At 32.2% G+C, this 22,251-nt stretch overlaps 1 protein-coding gene across 1 annotated transcript; it reads left to right on the top strand.

The window, feature by feature from the left end:
• The first annotated feature begins 5,158 nt into the window (after positions 1-5,158).
• LOC121251542 (ethylene-responsive transcription factor WIN1-like) lies at positions 5,159-6,271 on the top strand. The gene is made up of 2 exons (XM_041150813.1): positions 5,159-5,414; positions 5,588-6,271. Exons 1-2 carry the CDS (start codon positions 5,335-5,337, stop codon positions 6,156-6,158), a joined length of 651 nt encoding a protein of 216 aa, XP_041006747.1. The 5' UTR covers positions 5,159-5,334; the 3' UTR covers positions 6,159-6,271.
• Positions 6,272-22,251: the final 15,980 nt, after the last annotated feature.

The following is a 22,251-nucleotide window of genomic DNA, read 5'->3' as shown; positions in this document are numbered from 1 at the left end:
GCCAAAATTTATCAAAATATTGAGGATCCTTTACCTTTGGAATAAGAACTATATAAGAAGAACAAAAAAATCGAGGCAGCACATCACCTTTAAAGAACTCCTGCACCACTTCCATCACATCATTTTTAACTATATCCCAACAGGTAATATAGAAAGCTGACCCAAAACCATCCGGTCCCGGGCTGCTGTCCACTGAAATAGAAGAAACAGCTTCATATACCTCCTCCTCAATCGGTTCTTCTTTCAGCTTCCGTATAGAATCCTCAGAAATCACTGGCAGAATAATACTACCCAAATTTGGCCTCTATACAGAAATATCTTGGTCTAAAAACTGTTCAAAATAATTTACAGCACCATTATGAACCATTTCCATATTTTCCAGCAGTGACCCATCAGGCAACGTCATGGAACTCACACAAGAGTTACATCTTCTTTGCGCAACCACTGCATGGAAGAACTTGAAATTTTGGTCACCATCAAATAACCATTTTATTTTTGCTTGCTGCGCTAACCTTCTCTCTTCCCTTTTATACCATAAATCCAATTCAGCCTTAGAAACAAGAAACTCTTCTTCAATTGATTCTGAATACTCTGTTTGAAGCAAAATCTCATATCTTTCCACCCTTTCCTCCAACTCTCGGACAATATCACCAACACGTCCAAAGGTTTGTTTATTCCACACCCTAAGCCTTTGTTTCAATCTCTTTAATTTACCCACCAGTTTACACAACCCTGAATCAGCCACCATATGTTCATTCCAAGAAATGCCAACCATGTTCAAAAAATCAACATGTGACGTCCACATATTCTGAAATCTAAATGGCATTGGACCATACCTCTCCATATTTGCAACCAACTTTAAAAGGATCGGAGAATGATCTGAAGTATTTCTCTTTAACAAAGATGCCTTAGCTTCATCGTATTTTACAGAGAAATCATTATTAATCAGCACCCTGTCCAGTTTTGCCCAACATCGTGCCAACCCTTGATGTCCATTACACCAAGAAAACTTTCCTTCTTCAAATCTGAGTTCCAACAAACCGCACCCATCAATACATCCATTAAATTCAGGCATAGAGGAACCCAAGCGAGGCCTTCCTCCCACCCTTTCGACATCAGATCGAATTACATTAAAATCTCCCATAACTACCCATGGCACCACAAAACTGGAAATCCCTTGAATCTGCTCCCACAACTCCCTCCTCTCAATCTGAGAACATTTAGCATAGACAAAGGTAAGAAGCAAGGAGCTTCTATCCTCTGTTAATAAAATTGTCAAACATTGATTAGAACTTCCCACAATATCAACCTGAATCTCATCATTCCAGAACAACCATATCTTCCCACCTTCCATGACATTAGAACAAAAATTTTGAAATTGCAAATACCCCGCCCAACTTCGTAACTTCTCCACATCTTGAAAAGGCTCTGCAACAGCCAACATAGACACTTTATACTCTTTCACAATTTTCTTTAATCTTCTCTTTGACATACCCAACCCTCTCACATTCCAATACATAACATTATCAATTATAACTTCAATTTTTGAGGCAGGGCCTTAGCCCTCTTAGAATTTCTAACTTGCACATCTTCCTTATTTCTTCCTTCTGATGCACCCATCGGCACAATACCTGGATCCGAGCAATAGTCTTTTTGATTATCAATACCAACCTCCACATCTCCCTCAAATAACACATCAGAACTAATTCTAACCACCTCACCCTCCTCTTCCCCCTCCATCTCATCCACTTCCTCAACGAGAACCTCCTCCATTTCCATACTATTTTCTACTCTGTTTTCCTGACCCATCCTAGAACAACCTCCTATTTCAACCTGCACACCTATAACCCCTAAACAAGGCTCATGAACTATTTCGGTTTCCCCTTCAGTACTCATCTCTCTCATATTTCCTTCCTCCCTATTAACATTATTTTCCTTACTAACCTCAGTCACTCCTTCCATATTTTTTCACTCATAATCAAAGGGATTTGCACCTCCTCATTCTTTTTCTCCATCTCTCCCTGCCCCTGAAATCTCAAAATTGAACCCCCCCTCTTCCAGAATTTCAATTTCTTTTCTACCCACTTCTTTCCATACTAACCCTTCTCCCTCCTTCCTCAGCCCTTCCTTCCTTTTAACCAAAGTCTTCACTCCAACACAACAGACCACTTCCATATGCCCTTGCCTACAACACTTCTTACAATAAAAACCCCTATTATCATATATTACCTTTTGCCAACTCTGTTTTTATCCTACAACCAATGGAAAACCCTTAATAGGATCCTTCTGCAAATCCACTTCAACTCACAAACGTGCACCAGTGGCTCGTGTTCTATATAAAGTGGCATTATCCGTACCCAAAAATTTACCAAATCTGCTTGCAAAACTCTGTAAACAATCCAATCTATATAGATGTAAAGGCAAACCTGGTAAAAATATCCACTGCGGTGCAATCGAAGGCTCTTTATTGATATCAAAATTCACGGACCAGTTGAATAATCGAAACTGACACCCAGCCACCAATCTTCCTTCTCATGCCCATGCATGAATGTAATCTTTTTCATTTGCCAAATGCAACAACACATGATAATTATCCATAAAACTAATCATTGGGACCTCAGATAAACCCCAAGATTGGATAATCTGCCTCCGAAGAACATCGATAGACGGCCTTGAAAAGAGAAATTTAAGCACCAATGCAAACTTCAAATCCTCGGCTGCCCTTTCCATCTCCACATCAGTGAAAACAAAACCCAACTCCCCATTAATCAATTCCGGCTTCTGTAGAGGAATTTTGAATTTCACTGCTGGAATTGGCCTCTTCAAGGCTTGAGCAAACGATCATCCTCCTACAAAGCTTTCCCCTTTGCTGAGAAAAGCCTCCCCCGAACCACCCCTGCAACCAGACCACCGTCCTCACCTCCCCTCAACCCTTCGGCCTCAGCTCCTACCGGAGGCGGCGAGGCCATGACCGCAAAAGCCCCCAATCGAACGCCCTCGAAAAACCCTAGCAAAACGAAAAATCTTTGGGCCTTTGGCTTGAGGCTGCGTTAATTGTCAAAACTACAGACTGATCTGGATTAATTGGCTGTATACAAGTACTATTGTTTTGCATTAATCAGATCCCATGTATTGAATCATACCCTTTTCACATATATATCCCTAATTTCCATAACCGAAATTATATATGACTAAGAAAAATTCTATACACCATACTACCATCTTATTTTCATCCCATTAAGTATGATGTGACATATTTATCACCATTAAATGATCATTTATTGTATGCTTATTTATCATCTAATGGTGATGAATATGCCACATACCACTTAGTATGATCAAAATAGGATGAAAGTGTGGTGTATAACATTACCCATATGACTAAATGGTTGATAATGCTCCGGCCATTATGAATATTAACCTACATGCATTAATATTACAATAATTAATTAACGAAATCCACACTAATTGTGCACACACGCAACGCATGCATATATGCATGCCTCCAAAAATGAACAACGGATATATATATATATATATATATATATATAAATGATGTTGGTATACGTCAAATTATTGTAGGGAAACCTTATAAACTAAACCCAATAAATCTCACCAATTAAGTCCACACCAAATTTATAAGGACCCGATCGAGTAATTAGCATCGTTTTCTCATGACAATGACGCTAGCTATAACCTAACTACCTGCTATACTACCCCCATGAAGTATTTTTCTCCATATATATAAATATATATATATATATTTAAAAAAAAAAAAGACGTAGCCCCAATTTATTAATAGTCATCGCTTATGGCGGAAGAATATCATGGTAACACAAAGTCCCCATATATGAACGCATGTATGTTTAATCACATGATGATCTCCCTTTCAAAATATGTTTAGGAGTACGTACCTGGTTTTTTATTTTTTATTTTTATAAAACAATTGCATTAAATTTTATTTGCATTTGATATTATATATATTTACCATGCATGCATTTTATATATATTACATCATTTTATGTTTATTTTTGTTAGAATTTCAGACCTCTAACAAACAAGTACTCAAAGCATCAAATTAATGTAACTGCATGGATGTAATATGCAATTAATATTGAACAATAGACAACAAAAACATCAAGAAACTATATGATTAACGTGATCGGTTTAGTTTTCTATTTTAAACACATTAGAAACCCGAAATCACAATATATACTCACACAAGATCAAAATAAAATAAAAAATAATAAAAGAAATGAAATCAACACAAGAAATTATGTGGTTCGACCCTAATAAGCTACATTCATGGCATGAACAGTCTAGGAGTTTTTATTATTGAAGAATGCATCAAAACTTAAGTTTACAATCACTTACAACCGTTTATCACTGCACAAAATATGGATTGGTTTTCTCGTTTTATCCTCTAATGAGACCACATCATAAAACACACTTAATCATCTTCTCAAGCTCCAATTTGATATTGGTAAGACTAGGATTTGAAAACCCCTTCCATTTCTCTCCCAGGATCGCTACTTCAATTTGGTAAAGTGACTTGGGCTCTGTGATTCATGAAGGCACACTTGCCTTATATACAAATACATATTTACAAGTTTGCCATTAATCAAATATTACAAAATTGACATTATTCTATTTATAAAAGTGTCATTACTAAAATACAAATATAATGAAACGGCAATGTTGGGCTCCATAAACGGCATCTTTATATAAACCCATTCACTTTTAAAAACTTGGCACATCTTCAACAATTTTCTACATAAATGCATTTGTATATACACAGATACAATATTACATGAATATAATATGCAGTAATTTATTTATTTTAAGAAAAATCAGATCGAAATTTCAATGGAATTAACTCATGATCAAGTGGGATCGATCGATCGGTACGTACTGTGAATTGAATGGGTTGAAACCTCGCAAACCCTACGTACATGGCTAACGGTCCAGTCATTTCGTAATTAATAAAGATAAAGCACACACAAGGACCATAAACACAAGCATGAGGTGTCAAGCTAGCTAGCACAGTGTTTTTTTCTTTTTTTCTTTTTTTTGTTTTAGCTAATTAATAATTGTCAAGCTAGCAAGAACAATTATTTCTCGAGGAATCGGCCGCTATAAAATGGAAGGTTTAGGTGACAATGTTTATTGCAAGCAACCGAGTACGTACAATCTCATGATCAGTTCGCCGACACTACTGTACGTAACCAGTTTCAGTCATGAACATTTCGTGCTTTTAACCCCCACAAACACCTTCTGGCTTCTAATTTGTTCTTTCTGTACTTTCCTTCTTCCAGCGATCCTTCTTCCAACAAAATGGTCCAGTCAAAGAAGTTCAGAGGCGTCAGGCAGCGTCATTGGGGCTCCTGGGTCTCCGAAATACGCCACCCATTACTGTAAGCTAGCTAGCTCCACGAAAATAAACGAATTTATAACTTCCTCAAATTAAGCTTTCCTAAGTTATCTTTCTGATCTCTCTCTCTCGACTTCATCAGTCACTAATTTCTTGTCAATCTTCTTTCCTTTTTGGGGTTTTTTTTAATATATTTTTATGTGTCGTACGTCACAGGAAGAAAAGGGTGTGGCTTGGCACGTTTGAGACAGCAGAAGAAGCAGCCCGGGCCTACGACCAAGCGGCCATTTTGATGAGTGGCCGCAATGCCAAAACCAACTTTCCGATGACCCAAACTCCGACGGGGGACCCAAAGACTGGTGAGGATTCCCCATCATCAGCACCGAAGGATTTGTCAGAAATTCTTCACGCAAAGCTTCGGAAATGCAGCAAGGCTCCGTCCCCTTCCATGACTTGTCTCAGGCTCGACACTGTGAGTTCTCATATAGGAGTATGGCAAAAGCGCGCGGGGCAGCACTCTGATTCGAGTTGGGTCATGACGGTTCAGCTCGGAAAGAAGAATATTAATGCGGATAATATTGATGGTGATCAAAATAGTTCATTGCCGGCGTTGTCTTCTGATGATCATCATCACTCTCCGGCAATGGCCGGGGGTCCTGAACTGCGAGCAGAGATGGATGAGGAAGAGAGAATTGCCCTGCAAATGATAGAGGAGCTTCTCAACAGGAATTGTCCAAGCCCTCAATCCTTTGGTATTCAAGAAGGAGAGGGAAGTTTTTACCTCTAGTACTCAGCTTGCTGCATATATATAATCATATATATATATATATATTATATATATATATATATATATGTATGTCTAGCATCATAATAATTAGTATATATATGTATGTGCCCAAAGACTCATGATGAGAAGTAATTATATATATAATTGGGGGCTTATGTAAACAGAAAACCGATCGATATATATATACATATATATTTATATATGATACGAGAAACCAAATTAAGTCAATGTCGAAGGCTTGGAGTAAAATTCTGTGTGACGAAACTCGATTGATAGATAATTGCGTTTAGCTAGTAATTACAATTTCCTTGACATATATATACATATATACATAATTCATCTATATATATGTATATGCCTGCAATTAGCTAGCTAGCTATGCCAAGCATTAATTAATGTTGTTATAATTACAAATATATATTATATGCTCAGGCATGCATGAGTAGTAATCTATATTTTCAATTTAGAACCCAAAACAATTAGAACTACATGTATTGAAAAAACTAACATTAATTTTTATAATTTGCATCCCAAACTAGCTATCAAAACTATTAATTATTTCCCCTCTAAATTACGTCTAATTTCAGTATTTTACAGTACTATACGTACTTCTTACATTATAACCGATCGATCGAGGGTGCATGTAATTATTAATTTACGTGTGAAAAAGTGATAGTTTAAGAATTAGGATGTAAATAGATAAACCGTATTGATTGTTCGAGCTGGTACGAATTGAAAATAATGGGTACATGCATGAAAGATTGAGCTGGCCGTTACGTACAAAATATACCTTCCTCTTCTTCTCGATCGAAAATTATGATGAATCACTATATATATATATATATATAGATCACCACTCTCAAGAGTACTTGGGGGAAACTACATTTAATGTATAAATATTTTGTGGAAAAGTATTTTATAGTATTTTTTTAACTGGAAAACATGGTCAATGTAGTTCACAAGTATTAATTATAGTAGAAACATGTTCAACTTGTATGTATTTTAGGAAAATACTAAGGCCATGTTTCGCAAGTGAGATGAGTTGCTCTTATCTCAAAACTTCTTATAATTTCCTTCTCTAACATCACTTAAACATAAAATATTTTTTAATTTCAAATCTTCAACTTTTTATCTAATCATTATCTAATTATTACAATTTTTTTAAACTTTCAGACAAAATATAAAAAATAATACAAATTTTTCAAATTTTAAAACAAAAATAATATTAAAAAAATAATATTCAAATAATTTTTTAACTTTATAATACTTTTATTCAACATTTTCTCTCTCATTTTCTAAAACCAATTAAAATCTCTTGACTCAAACCATTTCACTAGCTACGTACGATTCACAAACAATTTCACAACTGTTCAAAAAGTTCTCATCTCATCATGATCTCATTACTCAAGCAAGCCCTAAGAGTTGAAGTACTGTTAATATTAATAGTATAAATAGTATTTTTTTTTTCCAAATTATATTTACACATTGTCATACATGATGATCATCCTTTTTTCTTGAAAAGGATTAACAGGTTTTTAGTTTCCCATGCACTAGTACTATTACATTGTTTAACCTAAGTTTCTAAACTAGAAAGTTGAAAAAACATTCATGAACAACGCATAAAATAATTGTGCAAAACTAAATTTAACAATACGCATATGCAGAATTAATAAAAAAAAATGAAATTTTATATTGTTCCTATACCACAAATTAATTAAGATCTCTCCAATCTTAGAAGTTTAAACTCTTTAAAAATAGAGGAAATTACTTTCAATCCTTTTATTAAAAAAGTGTTAAAGATTTAGGGCATGTTTGGAATTGCATTATTAATGGTCGTAAAAAGTGTTTAAATAGCTTCGAAAGCTCTTTAATGGTAAAATTAAGTTGTTAATTGGTTGTTATATATTAAAATATATTTTAATCTAAAAAAAACTTAAAAAATACCTTTGAGGAAAAGTATAACTTTGAAAAAGAAGAAAACAATGATGCACGGTTAAGCACTAGTTGCTCGCTTGGCTGTTATATATCCGTGAGCTTGTAGGCAAGAAAAACAAGTGTTTGTGTTGGATTATTTGCGATAAAAATAATTATTTGCAACGAAAACAGACTATTTGTAGTAGAAAATAGTAATTTTTGCAGGAAATAGTTGATTACAAAGAAATAGTTTTCTTATAGCGCGCGCAAAAGCATGTTCAATCTTTTTCTTAAAAAAAATTATGAATTAAAACAACAAAAAAAAAAATGTAACGATCTTGCTTAGACCACCCCAAATTTGTCTCTAGCACCATCAAAGAGTGTCTGTTTGGGTTTGAGTTTGATAGTTAATTAAAAAGTGCTTTTAAAGAAAAAATGGCATGTTCAGTAAATTTAATTGAGTGTTCCTTTAATATACATATATAGAAACGACGTCCGTTTAAGTGTATGCCTTTAATTTTGCATCTAATTCATCAGTATTTTGAGCTGTCCTATAAATATACATAAAATGTTTTTGTTTCTTTTTTCTTACATATATATGGTATGAATGTTGCCTTTATTGCTTTACATGTAAAAGCCACGTAACGTTTCTTGAAGAACTACTCTAATTTGTCCTTAATGTTATTGATCTTGTTCTTCTTTCTCTCTCTCAAACTCAATAGGGTAGTTGGTATTTCTTCTGTAAATTATACATGTAAAAAGGCTCGTATGAGATATAATTAACCATATTCCTCGAACGGCACTATAAGAAAATTGAGTATTTGTGATGAGTTATATTCGACGAAAATAACTAATTGCGGCAAGAATAGACTCATTTGGCAAGAAATAATTAACAGCAAATAAATAGTTTTCTTATTATGAATTAACGTGTAAGGAAAATATAGAAAACTTGCATATTTGTTTATATTATGTAGGATCGATGTGAATTTCAAGGCAAAATTAATCAATTATTAGATTCACGGATCCTTAATTCGTATTACTTTTTCAAAAGAGAAATGCTTAATCTATACATGTAACACTTCTGATCTTTTTAGAAAAAGCTTTATATTAGAACGAACTCAACCTAATTATAAGAAAATCATTCTCAGAATCTCAAATGTCAGCCTACGTCTCTGTATCCACAACTTCATCTCATTTCTCGACACATCATGGTACATACAAGCTCGAGGCATATATATATATATATATATATATATATATATATATATATATATATATATATGGTCTTTGCATATTTATAGACATAAAAGTCTTTTACATTTCCTAGCAGCTTTGGTCAGGAATGTTACCCGCATGGCGTGAATGGATATCCTCATTCCACACTCCACACCCTACAATATTGGGCGTGGGTGGGTGGGTGGGGAGGAGGATTCGGGTCCAACCCTATTCAGTTGTCGGGAGGATTGGCCCCTCATACTCCCTTATTACAAATTTAAAAAGATTAATCTACAAAATATAGACGATGAAATAATATATGATATATATCTATAAGAAAAATGAGTATTTATAGATAGTTATTTACAACAAGAATAATTACTTGTAATGAGAATAGATTAATTTTGATAAGAAATAATTATTTTAATAGAAAATAACTGATCATATATAAATAAATAATTTTCTTGTAAGAGATATTTTCACAATCAGTACGTATATATATATATATATATTATGCTCTACTTAATTAAATACGGATATACATGATATTTATTACATTATGAAATGAAAAGTTATAAAGAAAAACTAGATAGTAATAATTCGATCTAAAAGATAAGAAACTCATCCAAAAAAGTAGATTATCATCGGTACCTATTCTTTTATTTTCAGACTCTACGTACTACTGCATAGGGCATGCAGCTGGATTGAATATTCCCAACTTCATTTGACTACCGGGCAACAAATTCTGATTCGGTCCCATCTAGCTGCTAGTTGGTATACATAACTTTCAATGCATGCTTTGTGTGCATAAGTCTCGAAAAGCGATCCATTTCACTTGATCAACCCTCAATAATAGGGTTTAGTTTTGATTAAGAAATATTTTAATTCTATCATATTTCGTCTTATCTCATTATTATAATTTTTATAAATTTTTATATAAAATATAATAAATAATTTAATTTTTTTAAATTTTAAAATAATAATAATATTAAAAAATTATATTTTAATAATATTTTATTTAACTTTTAATTTTTAATTTATTTCAACCCATTCTCTAAATTTAATATAAGCTATTGAAAAAGTATGTACAATTTTTTTCCTTCTAATTAATTTAACCCACGCATGTACGAACTCATGTTCCCTTTCACTACCCAACTGTTTTTTCCAATAAATTCTTGGCTACCTAGCTATAGCTAGGGATCTTTTTTATTTTCCCAACTTTTTGCAATAGCCAGCCCACGTGGCTCCATTAATCTTGGACCCCATCTTAACAATTTCGACTTTGCAACTGTGTAACAGTGTTTTTTAAGTTTTGTACACAGCTAGCTTTCTAGGTCCACACACTTAACTAGTACTGCCTTGACCTTGTACCCGCCATAACTAACTCCGTTAACTCGTAAGAAAGGGTCATCTTTTATATTAGAAATATTACATATAGTTGTAAAATACGTAAATACTATACAGTTACTTTAAAAAAAAGTAAGATCTACTATTAAAAAATTAATTTTTTTTACGTGAGTCTCATATTTATTCATTTTTTTCAAAACGACTGCGCGGTACTTACACATTCACGATTGTAAATATCATTTCTCCTTTTATATATGCATCACGTTTGCCATCTACCATCACACCGAGGTAGTGCAACATGCATAGATGAGAGTATTAGATTTAGTACTATAGGTCACGATTCTATAAACTGATAGAAATATAATATGAAATAAGTTTGTTCGAGTTTAATATAAATAGATTTGAGTTAGATAAAATAATTAATAAACAAGTCAATTGTAAGTCGAGGTTCCATAAAACTTGCATTCAACCCCTATAACACAAATAGGTTCAATTTTTAAATTCTATAAATATTTAGATCTAACTAGCTACTTAATATTTCAAACTACTTAATATCTCAAACTATTAAACTTTTTTTTGTTAATATGTAATTTTATTTTATGAGAATGTTGATTTTCTTATAAATGATTGGTTTTGATATTGATCATAGAAGATTTTATCAAGAATTCAACTGTAATTGAATTAAGAAATAAATATAGGGATAAGCTCAACCCATTTAAATGAAACATATTAAAAGTTAAAACAGTTGAAACAGATAAAAATAGGTTGTATACAAATAAACTCAATAAAATTTAATTATTAAATGTGTTGTGAGAGTCACGTCGTATCATCTATTATTTATACGAGTCATGTTAGAATTTTAAGGTCTAACTCATTTTATTAAACGAGTTGTATTCCAGTTTATCCATATAATTTAATAATGTAATTTAACGTGGCATGAACTGCGAAAATAATCCGCGAACACCAATTTCCACTCATAAGATTTATAACAAAATTTATAATAAACTATTTTATAAATTGACATAATTTATTATGGTGCATCAAATTTATTCAATAAAAAATGTAAAATTTTACAATACCAAGTTACATCAATTTGCGACATATTTTGTTTTTTAATCAAACATTTTGGGGAGGAGAACTTCATTTGTGTACAACCGATTGGATGTCCTGTCTCCCTCAAATGATAATTATCTATTTTCAAAGAAGATTGTGAATCTGGTTTCTGTTCGAAAGAAACTATATATCTCCTAATTATCTAATTAGTGATCATAACGATATTTAATATTTTGACTAGTATTTGTTAAATATTGGACAAAGATATTAAGCAATATAAATTCATCAATGGTACCATTAATTACCTCACTATCTCACACCAAGGTGTTAATTGCAAAAATTAAGTAAAAGTAATATTAGATACAGTCATAAGTTGTATGAGTACTGCACAATATTTTTTTTAAAAAAGAGTGAATCCTATTATTAAAAAATTAATTTTTTTTATGTAAATCTTATATTTATATTTTTTTTTTTTTAAAAAAAAAGTGCGTAATGCTTGTGCATTCTACTGCACATTCGTTAAGTAATACAGAGTCACCAAGGTGTTGAAATGGTCCCGTGCAAATATATATGCAGTAGTACAAATAGAATTGACAAGTTTGTTTTTTCAGTGAATACAAAATAGCTTAAGATGATTATGACAGGTTAACACAAGTTGGGTTAGAAAATGACGCCGATCGATCATCGTAGGCCCAGGGTTGTTTACTTTGGTTTGGTTTTTTAGCAATATTTGCACTCGTGATAAATTGGCAAAAAGAAATTGTGTGAATTATAAAAGAAATACTTTAGATATAAATATTTCATAAAAGTAAATTTATAAATTGACGTGACTTGATATAATGCGTTAAATTGTAAAATTATTTTTATTGTAAATTAAATCTAAAAATTATATGGAGCCGTATTTATACCTTTTTGTAATAATGATGATTATAGAGAGAAATATTGTTCTCCAATATCATGACTAACATGAGCTATATATATATATATACACAACAACTAATATAAATGATGCGATAATTTAAGTTGTTTTTTTTATTAAAGTGGTTAATATAAATCACTTAAAAGACATTATATTAGCCAACATGCATGACTGGAGAAGATAAAATCAAAATAAAGGATAACAGCTCTGTCATCAAATACATGATTTGCGAGAAATATTTCCCTCGTTACACTATAAAAAAAGAAAAGAAAAAGGAAGCCCAAATAACGTCCCCAATGAACTAATTCATAAAACTATTGCAAGGCACTACATATTCACGAGTAGGTATTGACATGCATGGTTAATACGAATTCCAGAAAGTTATGTAGATTTATTAGTCTCGTTTGGGGAATGAGATAAGATAAGAAATTTGTAAATAGTAGTGAAATAATTTATAAATATTACAGAAATTGTTTGAGTTAAGATGTTTTATTCGGTTTTGAGAAAAGAGAGAAAGAAATTGAATAAGAATATTAAGAATTTAAAATATTATTAGATTATAATTTTTTTAATATTATTTTTATTTAAAATTTGAAAAAATTGAATTATTTTTTATGTTTTGTTTAGAAGTTTAGAAAAATATTTGTAATTATTAGGTAATGATTAGATGAAAGAGTTGAAATTTTGAAATTGAAAAATGTTTATATTTGAGTAATATTTGAGAAAGAACTTATGAGAAATCTTTAGATGAGATGTATTCCCAAACAAAACCTTATACAAGTTTTTTTTTTTCTTTTTAGAACTATATAGGGCAGAAGAAACAAATTAATGCTTATGTTAAATAGGATTTGCATGTCGTGGGAATGGGAGCTAGATATATCGTTGGATACAATTTAACTTGAAGATACATGGTACTCACAATTTTCAATTAATTAAATAATAATGATATATACAAATTTTAAATATATAAAATTTACATGTCTTTTATGAAAAAATGTAAAAAAACTCATTTTATATATAGAGAGAGGTTTATTCTTTACAAAAAAGAATTGCACAAAATTTATGCATTTGTAACTTCTCTATAGATGATTACTCTTAAGTCAGTTTGAATATAGAAATGGCTTCATTTTATTATATATTATTATTATAATTTTTTTAAATTTTTATATAAAATATAATAAATAATTTAAACTTTTTTAAAATTTAAAATAATAATAATATTAAAAAAAATATTTTATTTAACTTTCCTATTTCTCTATAGAGAAGACCTATGTCGGCATAATGTATAAATTAGTGATAAATTAATGTATAAGTTGTCCAACATAATGTATAAATTGGTGATACCCAGAGAAGACGAATTTCCCCAGATGGCCCCCTCCAAGGATTTTGGGAAAGAAAAACAAAAAAGTAATACTAAAAGCATGCCTCTTTTGTCGTCGACATGCTTGACTTCTCAACATCCAGGCCAAGATTTATAGCCTTAAGGAGTTGGAGACCTATGTCGGCACAAAACGGAGTCTTCAACCAACCGCTTCCAGTACCGTACGATCAACATTTTTTTTTCTTTTTTATTTTCGGTAGATGATCAGTTAGTTAATTAACTACGTCAATCAATCAAGGAAAAGTAATAAAGAGAAATGATAGGTTTTTTAAAATGTATAAGTTTCACTCATTTTTTAAATTAAAAAAAATTGATAAATATGATATTTACATTAAAATAAATAAATTTTTTAAAATTAACTTTTTTTTAATAAGTGTACGAATTTTATATAATCTAAAATTATATCTAAAATTAATTAAGTGTAAAAGATTCAATAAAAGTACTACACATCATACGGTGCCAAAGAACTAATTATATATATATAAAAATATATATTATTATACCTCTTAATTTATAATATTCAAATTGCCTCTTGACTTGGCATATAATTAAAAAAACTAAAAAAAATTAAAACCACAAACATAAAAGGTGAATGGAATTTATGATTTTAGTTTTCAACATATTTTTATGTTTTCAGGCGTCATTTATTTTTAAATATATATTTTTTAACTATGTTTTTAATAAATCATGTGGGATAAGGGCAAAATAAATTGTATAAATTAAAAGCAAAATAACATTACTCATTATATTATATATATATATATATATATATATATATTATATGGAGAGAGAGAGATGCACGTGTACGTGAATTCAGTACTATATATAATAATACAGACATTAATTAAATTGTAAGGTACATATACATGAAATGAAGCCACATTGTTATTGTGAAAGAGAGTTTTGTGGTATCATAGTCAAGTATAGTTTTAAGGCACATGACGAAATTTAATTATTGCAGGACCACTATCAATCTATCATTATCTTAAATATTAAGAGAAAAGTTTTTTGGTTTGATACTGTGCGAACACGCTTGCAAGAAGATTTTTTCAATAAAAAAAATTACATCAAAAATAAAGTCCGCATACTCTTTTTGTTTAATACACATGAGTGCATTACTCTTAGGGTAGATATAAGCAAAGGTTAATAATTAAGAGAGAGCATTTATAGATGTGGGGAGTTAAAGAGCAAGACCCATATAATTTCTCCGGCCTCGTCCTTTGAAACTTTGTCCCATCCGTCAAAGTTAGGTCACCCAATAGCAAAAATTATTATACACGAAAATGACAATAACCAACCTCGAGAGAAATTTAATCATGACCTTGTGGAAAATAGATGCAATAAATACTACACTTTCCCATCCTTAATGTAGGTCCTATTCCAAGGCCGACCGGGTTGACGTTTGAATTGCATTTGGATCGATCTTTATTGTATGGGAAAAAAGTCTAAGGTCTTAAGCTCCTTTTCCCATGCATTCCTCATCTTTATCATTCATTAGGATGTTCTTATAAATAATTGAGACGCTACAATATTAATACACTTATTTTTCACAATCTCAATTAATCATAGCGCCTTTGAATGAATTATACCATTTAATTCACTATTTGAACATAATATTTTAAGTAGATTATTACTACATTCACAAAAGAATTACACAAAAATAATTTTACAAATTGACGTGGTTTCATCTGATTTGTTAGATCTACTTTACAATAAAAATAACTTTATAATCTGACGAACCACTTCAAGCTACGTTAGTTTGTGGGGTTACTTTTGTATAATCTCTTTGTGGTTAGAGTATTTTCCTTTTAAGTAACCACTTTAATAGTTTAGTAGTCATATTGTGGAAACTAGTGATGGTTTGATAAAGGAAAGTATATATGTTTTTTTTTTTTTTTTTTTTTTTTTTTTTTGCGCTCCCATCAATCTATTATTTTTGAGGCATGCATGCTGTAATCTGCCCGAAGCAAGGCTTGAGGGAGAAGGGAACAACCACTAGTTTATATATATTATAGGAAAATGTTAATTTCTTTTGATGGATTCATGAGAAGAAACACGAATGGCTTTGGGTCAACCTGGCATGGGATTGGGATCATTCCGTCGGGCAATAAAGCCCACGCCCACTACAGCCACTTAGCTGGCCAGCTGAGACAATAATCTAAATTATCTATTATTATTATTATTGTTGTTGTTTTTATTCATTGCGTTGTTGGGCTCAAATGGTCTCTTCCATATTTGTGGCCCTGATAATTTTGGGCTCATGGTTATTCCTGCGATTCTCCATGTTAGAAGATAGTTGTAAATTGTATTTATATCTTAATTACAAAAATTCTTTTATCAAGTCATTGTATAAAATATACATGGTAAGATACTTATATGATATAATTTAATTTGAAATATAAATTTTAAAATTTAAATATTACAAATTAAATTTTATAATTTAAATAAAATAAATGATGTGTTTTATACACTGACTTGATAATGAATGTGGTAGGATGACGAGGAGTTAAAAAAACATGACCAAATGTCAAGTGGAACGTAAGTTCACTTTTTGTTGTATATATGATGTTGTGACATGTCATAGACTGCATATATATATATATATATATATATATATATATATTAATAGTGAGTGTGGCTTATATCTAACCAATTTTTCATTGGATAGACCCATGAAATCGATTAAGGTGAATAAATCTCATCTGTCCAATTTTTAGTAAAAAATTTATTAGATATTGTTGATGTCGTATTTTACAGCCTAGGCAACTCCATGCTATTGGGCTTGGTCTTGATCCTGTTGAGATAGAGAATGGGGACTCGGGGTGCCATGGTACCTTAGATGCACAAGTCAGTTGTTGGTTTCGAGTGAAAGAGAGAAGTATTGTATCAAATAGAATTTGAGCTGCAGTAGGAAAATGGTCTAAACCTCTCCCTTGGCTGAGGGAAGGGGTATTTATACCTGGTCAGGACGATTCCCGAGGTGGAGGTAGTGGATGTGCAGCTCCGTACTAAGATCGAGTGTCCCTACCAATTCCCTGTTGTGCTGCAGACTTGTCAGGCCTGATTGCGGCTATCACCAAGACCCCAGAAGGCACGTCGTGGAGTGCGGAGCCCTAGGATGCATTAGATGCGGAGTGGCTCCTGTTGTGGCATGCCTGTCTCCATTTCATTAAATATGGTGTGGTTCCGGTCTAGTATGTCCATCATTCTAACTTGTCCGGATGCCAAGGTTCAAGGATAGGGGATGTCCCTAACTATCGGTCAGTTATGGTTTCAGACTGTCCTGCCTTCCATTCTTTTGTCAACTTGCTTTGCCCGATTGCTCTTCTTCTTGGTCGTTCTGGAACGACCTGGCCCAGTCTAGTCCTTATCCTCAAGCCTTGTATACTGGGTCTACTCCTCCGGGCCTAACCTTGGGGATTACTCCCCTCACATATATAAACTCAACTCGTTAAAAAGTCCTATCTTTCACTTGCTATATATACCAACTATTTTTTTTTTAACTGATCAAATTCAGCAAAACTGTTTTTAAGCAACGGAAAGAGAGAAGATTAGGCAAGGAGAATACAAGATCGGGAAAAAGGAAAATCTCTCCATTTTCTAGTTGAATGTTTAAGGTAATTCTATTTACGAGGAAATGTTAAAAGTGTCTCTTTTAAGTTTTTAGGGAACTCTTTCTATTGATTGTGGTTTTTTTTTTTCAACAAAAGGGAAGTTGGGGGCGACTGGTATTTAATTGTAACTTTTCAATCCATTTGTTTGATTACAACAAACTGTATTTTTTGACAATTTATTCTTTTTCAAGGAACACGACTCTGGAGTAAGGATTTATTAAACCTTTTTTTATTTATACTTTAAGATAATCGATATTAAAATATTAATTTGTTTAATTTAATTCAAACACATATTTGACATTTAGCAACTCAAGAGAATAGTAACTCTATCATTTTTTTTAATATTTTAAATATTAATTGCAATTATTTGTCTCATATGGTTATACAATATTTAAGATGAGATGAGATAAAATAAAAATTAAAAGTTGAATAAAATATTGTTAAAATATAATCTTTTAATATAATTTTTATTTTAAAATTTAAAAAAATTAAATTATTTATTATATTTTATATAGAAATTTGAAAAAAATTATAATAATGAGATGTGATAATATGATTTGTAACAAAACCAACTCTAAATCTAAGCATTTGCTTGGGGTGATGCAAGTAAGAGAACAAGTTCCGTTCATGGCTTCATGTATCATTTTTTTTAAGAGTAATTCTATACCAATGCGGATCTCACACCTTATACTTATAATTTTTTCATAGAATATAGAGTGTTTTTTATAGGATATAAGAGTATTTTTTATAAAATATGAGAATATTTTTCATAAAATGTGGAGTGATGAATAATGACAGAAGAATTATTTTTTTATTTTTTAGAAGTCTAACGCAGCTTTTATTAACCAAGAGGCACGAATATGAATCACTTCGGGAATTACAATATTGTAATTAAACTTTATTCATTTTTCTGCAACTTCCAAGATGACGTCGTATAAACATATGCGTATTATGACAAAAATAAAAAACAAAAAGATTTTTTTCTGTGAATTGATATAGCACACTTTCACATTAATAAATCTTAATTTCTAACTTTTATACAGATATCTAATAATAGTATTTGTTCCAAATAAATCTATAAATTTGTACAACTCCCTCATCATCTATAACTAGATTGGGATCACACGTTTGTTGCACATGCTTGATTTCTCACGCTAAAAATATATCAAGTTTGATTGAGTAAACAAACGGTAAAAAATCTTAATATGGATGCCTATAATAGCCTAACAATTCATGCCAAAGTAAAATCATAGCCTAGTAAGACACAACTGGACGCCGAGAAAAAGAAGAAGAAGACACAACTAGACAAATTAAAGGGAAAGTACTCTCTCCTGTATGAGCACCATGGAAAGGCAAAATGCCTATCACCTCGGTGAATGTAGTGAAAGAGCATGAAACTAGCCACTTAGGCGAGCATCGCAGAAGGCAAAGCTCTTACACCTCAAGCGAGCACCCCGGTAAAATTGCTTGCAACCCAGGAGAGCACTTTGGAAGGCAAGATGCGAGCACTAATGTGAGCATCTTAGGAGGTGAAGAGCTCGGACCCTAGGAAAGCAAAGTAAGTGAGTTCCATGGGACACAAAGTGCTCGAACCTCATACGAGAATCACATGAAGCAAAGTGCTCAAAACCAATGCAAGCACCAGAAGGCAAAATGCTCACCCCGGAAAGCACCTCTAGAGGCAAAATGCTCACCTTCTAAGAGTACCTCAAGAGGCAAAGTACTTGGACCCCAACAAGCACTATGAAGGAGCATAAAATTCGCCAATAAACCTTGAAAGGGAAAGTGCTCCCCTCAAGAGGCAAAGTTCTTGCCAGGGAAACAAAGTGCTTGCAACCTAGGTAACACCTTGGGACACAAAGTGCTCATATCCAAGGTGAGCACCTCAGAAGATGAGGTGCTCGTACCAAGGCGAGCACTGCTAATGAAAAAGTGTGCGTACCTTGGGCGAGCACCATGAGAACCTAAGTGCCTAGACCGCAGAAGATAAAGTGCTCATACCTCAGGCGACCACCACAAGAATCAAAAGTGTTCGCCACCCTGGCGAGCGTCTCATGAGGCAAAGTGCTCGCACCCCCCATCGTATTGGATTTTTATGTCTTATCTTCATTTGTCCGTCTTATTGCATTTATCCATTCTATTTCATTTTTCCATCCTATATTCATTTGTCCATCCTATATTCATTTTCCCATCCTATCTTTTTTATTTTGTCCTATTGCTTTTTCCGTCCTATCTTCTTTTTGTAGAGCCATATTTGTTCGTCAAAGTCCTAGTTGTGGTGATTGCCAATGCCTGGTCCCCAAGGATGGTAAGCACCCCATGAGGCAATTTGCATCTCAGGAGGCAAAGTGTTTGCACATCAAGTGAACACCCTGAAAGACGAAATGCTTGCACCAAGAACCTCAGACGAGCACCATGCAAAGCAAAGTGTTTAGACCCTAGGCGATTACCACGAGAAGCAAAGTGCTTGAGACTCAGACTAGCATCCCAGGAGGCAAAGTGTTGGCACCCTCAACTAGCACTATGGAAAGCAAAATGCTAACAATCTAGGCGGGCACCACTGGAGGCAAAGTACTTACCACCCTGGCAAGCACTCCACAAGGCAAAGTGCTTGCCACCCTGGCAAGCTCCATAGGCCTTTATGTTAGTTGATATAGACAGAGCTGTTAACGTGAGTCTCCGCATAGCCGGAGGCTTCCTTCCCATCTGTTTATCACCACCTCTCACCCTCAGCATCTCAACCATTTCTTCAAGACGCAACATTACTACTTTCATCTATTCTTGATTATGCTGATCTTGGATAACTGGTTCTCATGTTTGGGTGATGCTTTCAATGAGCGAAAAGGAAAAGGAAAAAAAATAGTTACATTTTTGTGTTGAGGAAGACAACAACAAGAAGGAACAAGACAATAAAAATAAGAAAGTATGCTTGTGAAAAGGGTTGGCACTTGTTGGAGTTGAGGAGTAGATTTGCTTCTTTAGGCTTGAGCTTGGAGCCGTAGCTTTCTTAATAGGGAAAAGGAAGAGCCTGACATTGTAGAATAATATAAATGGAGATGAGAAATGATACTCTCACTACTAGTTCTTACCGCTGGAATTTTTTATTTTTCTTTTAACTTAGTGATTAAGGAAGTATTTTTTAATAATATTGTGATTTTTTTATTTTTTTAAAAATATTTAAAAGTGTTAAAAAATATATGTAAAAAAAAAAGACCAATTAGGCCAAACGGTAGCTCCTAGCGGGAGCTGGGAGCAGTGGACGTCGCACTGTCCGAAATGGGAAATGCTTCTCCCATAGAAGGTGGCCACCAATTGCATTTTTTTTTTATTTAATTGTTAAGTAATTATTTTAAAATGAATTTTTATTTTTTTTAAAAAATATTTAATGAATTTAAAAAAATGTTTGAAAAAAAAAGACAATTTTTTTGCCTATTCGGTGGACTCCCTTTGTGGGAGTAGCATAATCCTTGCAGATATAGATCCAATCATAACAACTGCTGACACGAGAGATACCGATGCTACACAATAAAATGACACTTATTACTGCAAACAAGGCTCGAAAAATCAGAATTGGGTTCAAAATTGGATATTTCAATGTTAGTATAAAATATTAAATATCATATTTGGTACAATTCAAACATTTTATATAATGTATAAAATAATATAAAATATAAATTCATTGGCTAGTTTCAATAAAAATATTATATGAATATAAATAGTTTTAATAAATATGTAATTTATGTATTTAACTTCAATTGTTGACACTTTTTGCCTTATATACGAAAAAGATAAAGACCATTAAGTTATAAACATATGGAAAATGTAGTATTTTATGCACAACCATAAATTTAATATAAAGTAATCATTCATCTCCTTAATTTCTTGTTCAACTAAAAAAATAAAAAATTACATATTTTATCTTTCAATTTTTTTTCAGTTCTTATTTAACACAATGATGAAAAAATTAATATATGTTTAGTTTTATCACATTTCTATACAAGAAATTAATAGAAAAAATCGATTGTTAGACAACTTAAAAATAAATACAATTTTGAATTGGTTAGAATCAATTCAAATTGGTCTAAAATCAGTTGGAATCAATTGATTGAAACGGTTAAGTGAACAATTCAAAATGTTCACTAAAATCGATTCAGTTTCTTAACGATTAATCAATTTGAATCGAGTTGAAGTGAATTGTTTTTTCCACAATTGGCTGCAAATGATCACTGGTAGCATATTCACTATGAATGATATTTTTGTATGCATAACTAGAAGAAAAACACAATATCCGAGTCCTGGCATTTTAGTATGCACAATTAGAAGAAAAACACAATATCCGAGTCCTAGCTGACTCTTTTATCATAAGTATAGAAAATTACACAAAATCATCAAAAGCATAAATATGAAATATTGGATCAAGGTTGGTTGAAGTTCTTGCCTGATTTTCAGAGTTTTTACATGGGAGAAAAATAGACATAAAATAAAAAAAAAGGCTACTTTATGTGTGAAGTTAACCCACTCTAAGCGTGGAGGTAACCTACTTTTTGTCCAACTTTTATAAAGATATATGATTTTAGTTTTTCAAACAACTTTTTGAGTTGGTACAATTTGATATTGGTTGAAATAAAACCTCGACTAATTTTGGGAGAA

The sequence above is a fragment of the Juglans microcarpa x Juglans regia genome, chromosome 2S (assembly GCF_004785595.1).
Source record: "Juglans microcarpa x Juglans regia isolate MS1-56 chromosome 2S, Jm3101_v1.0, whole genome shotgun sequence".
Lineage (NCBI taxonomy): Eukaryota > Viridiplantae > Streptophyta > Magnoliopsida > Fagales > Juglandaceae > Juglans > Juglans microcarpa x Juglans regia.
Note: the sequence above shows the minus strand (reverse complement) of the source record. Positions and strands in the feature narration are given on the sequence as shown.

Bases quoted from the DNA above. Each gene is read 5' to 3' on its own strand.
- LOC121251542 (XM_041150813.1), top strand. From the start codon at position 5,335: ATGGTCCAGTCAAAGAAGTTCAGAGGCGTCAGGCAGCGTCATTGGGGC. The intron at 5,415-5,587 runs GTAAGCTAGCTA...CGTACGTCACAG, and splicing joins GAAATACGCCACCCATTACT to GAAGAAAAGGGTGTGGCTTG.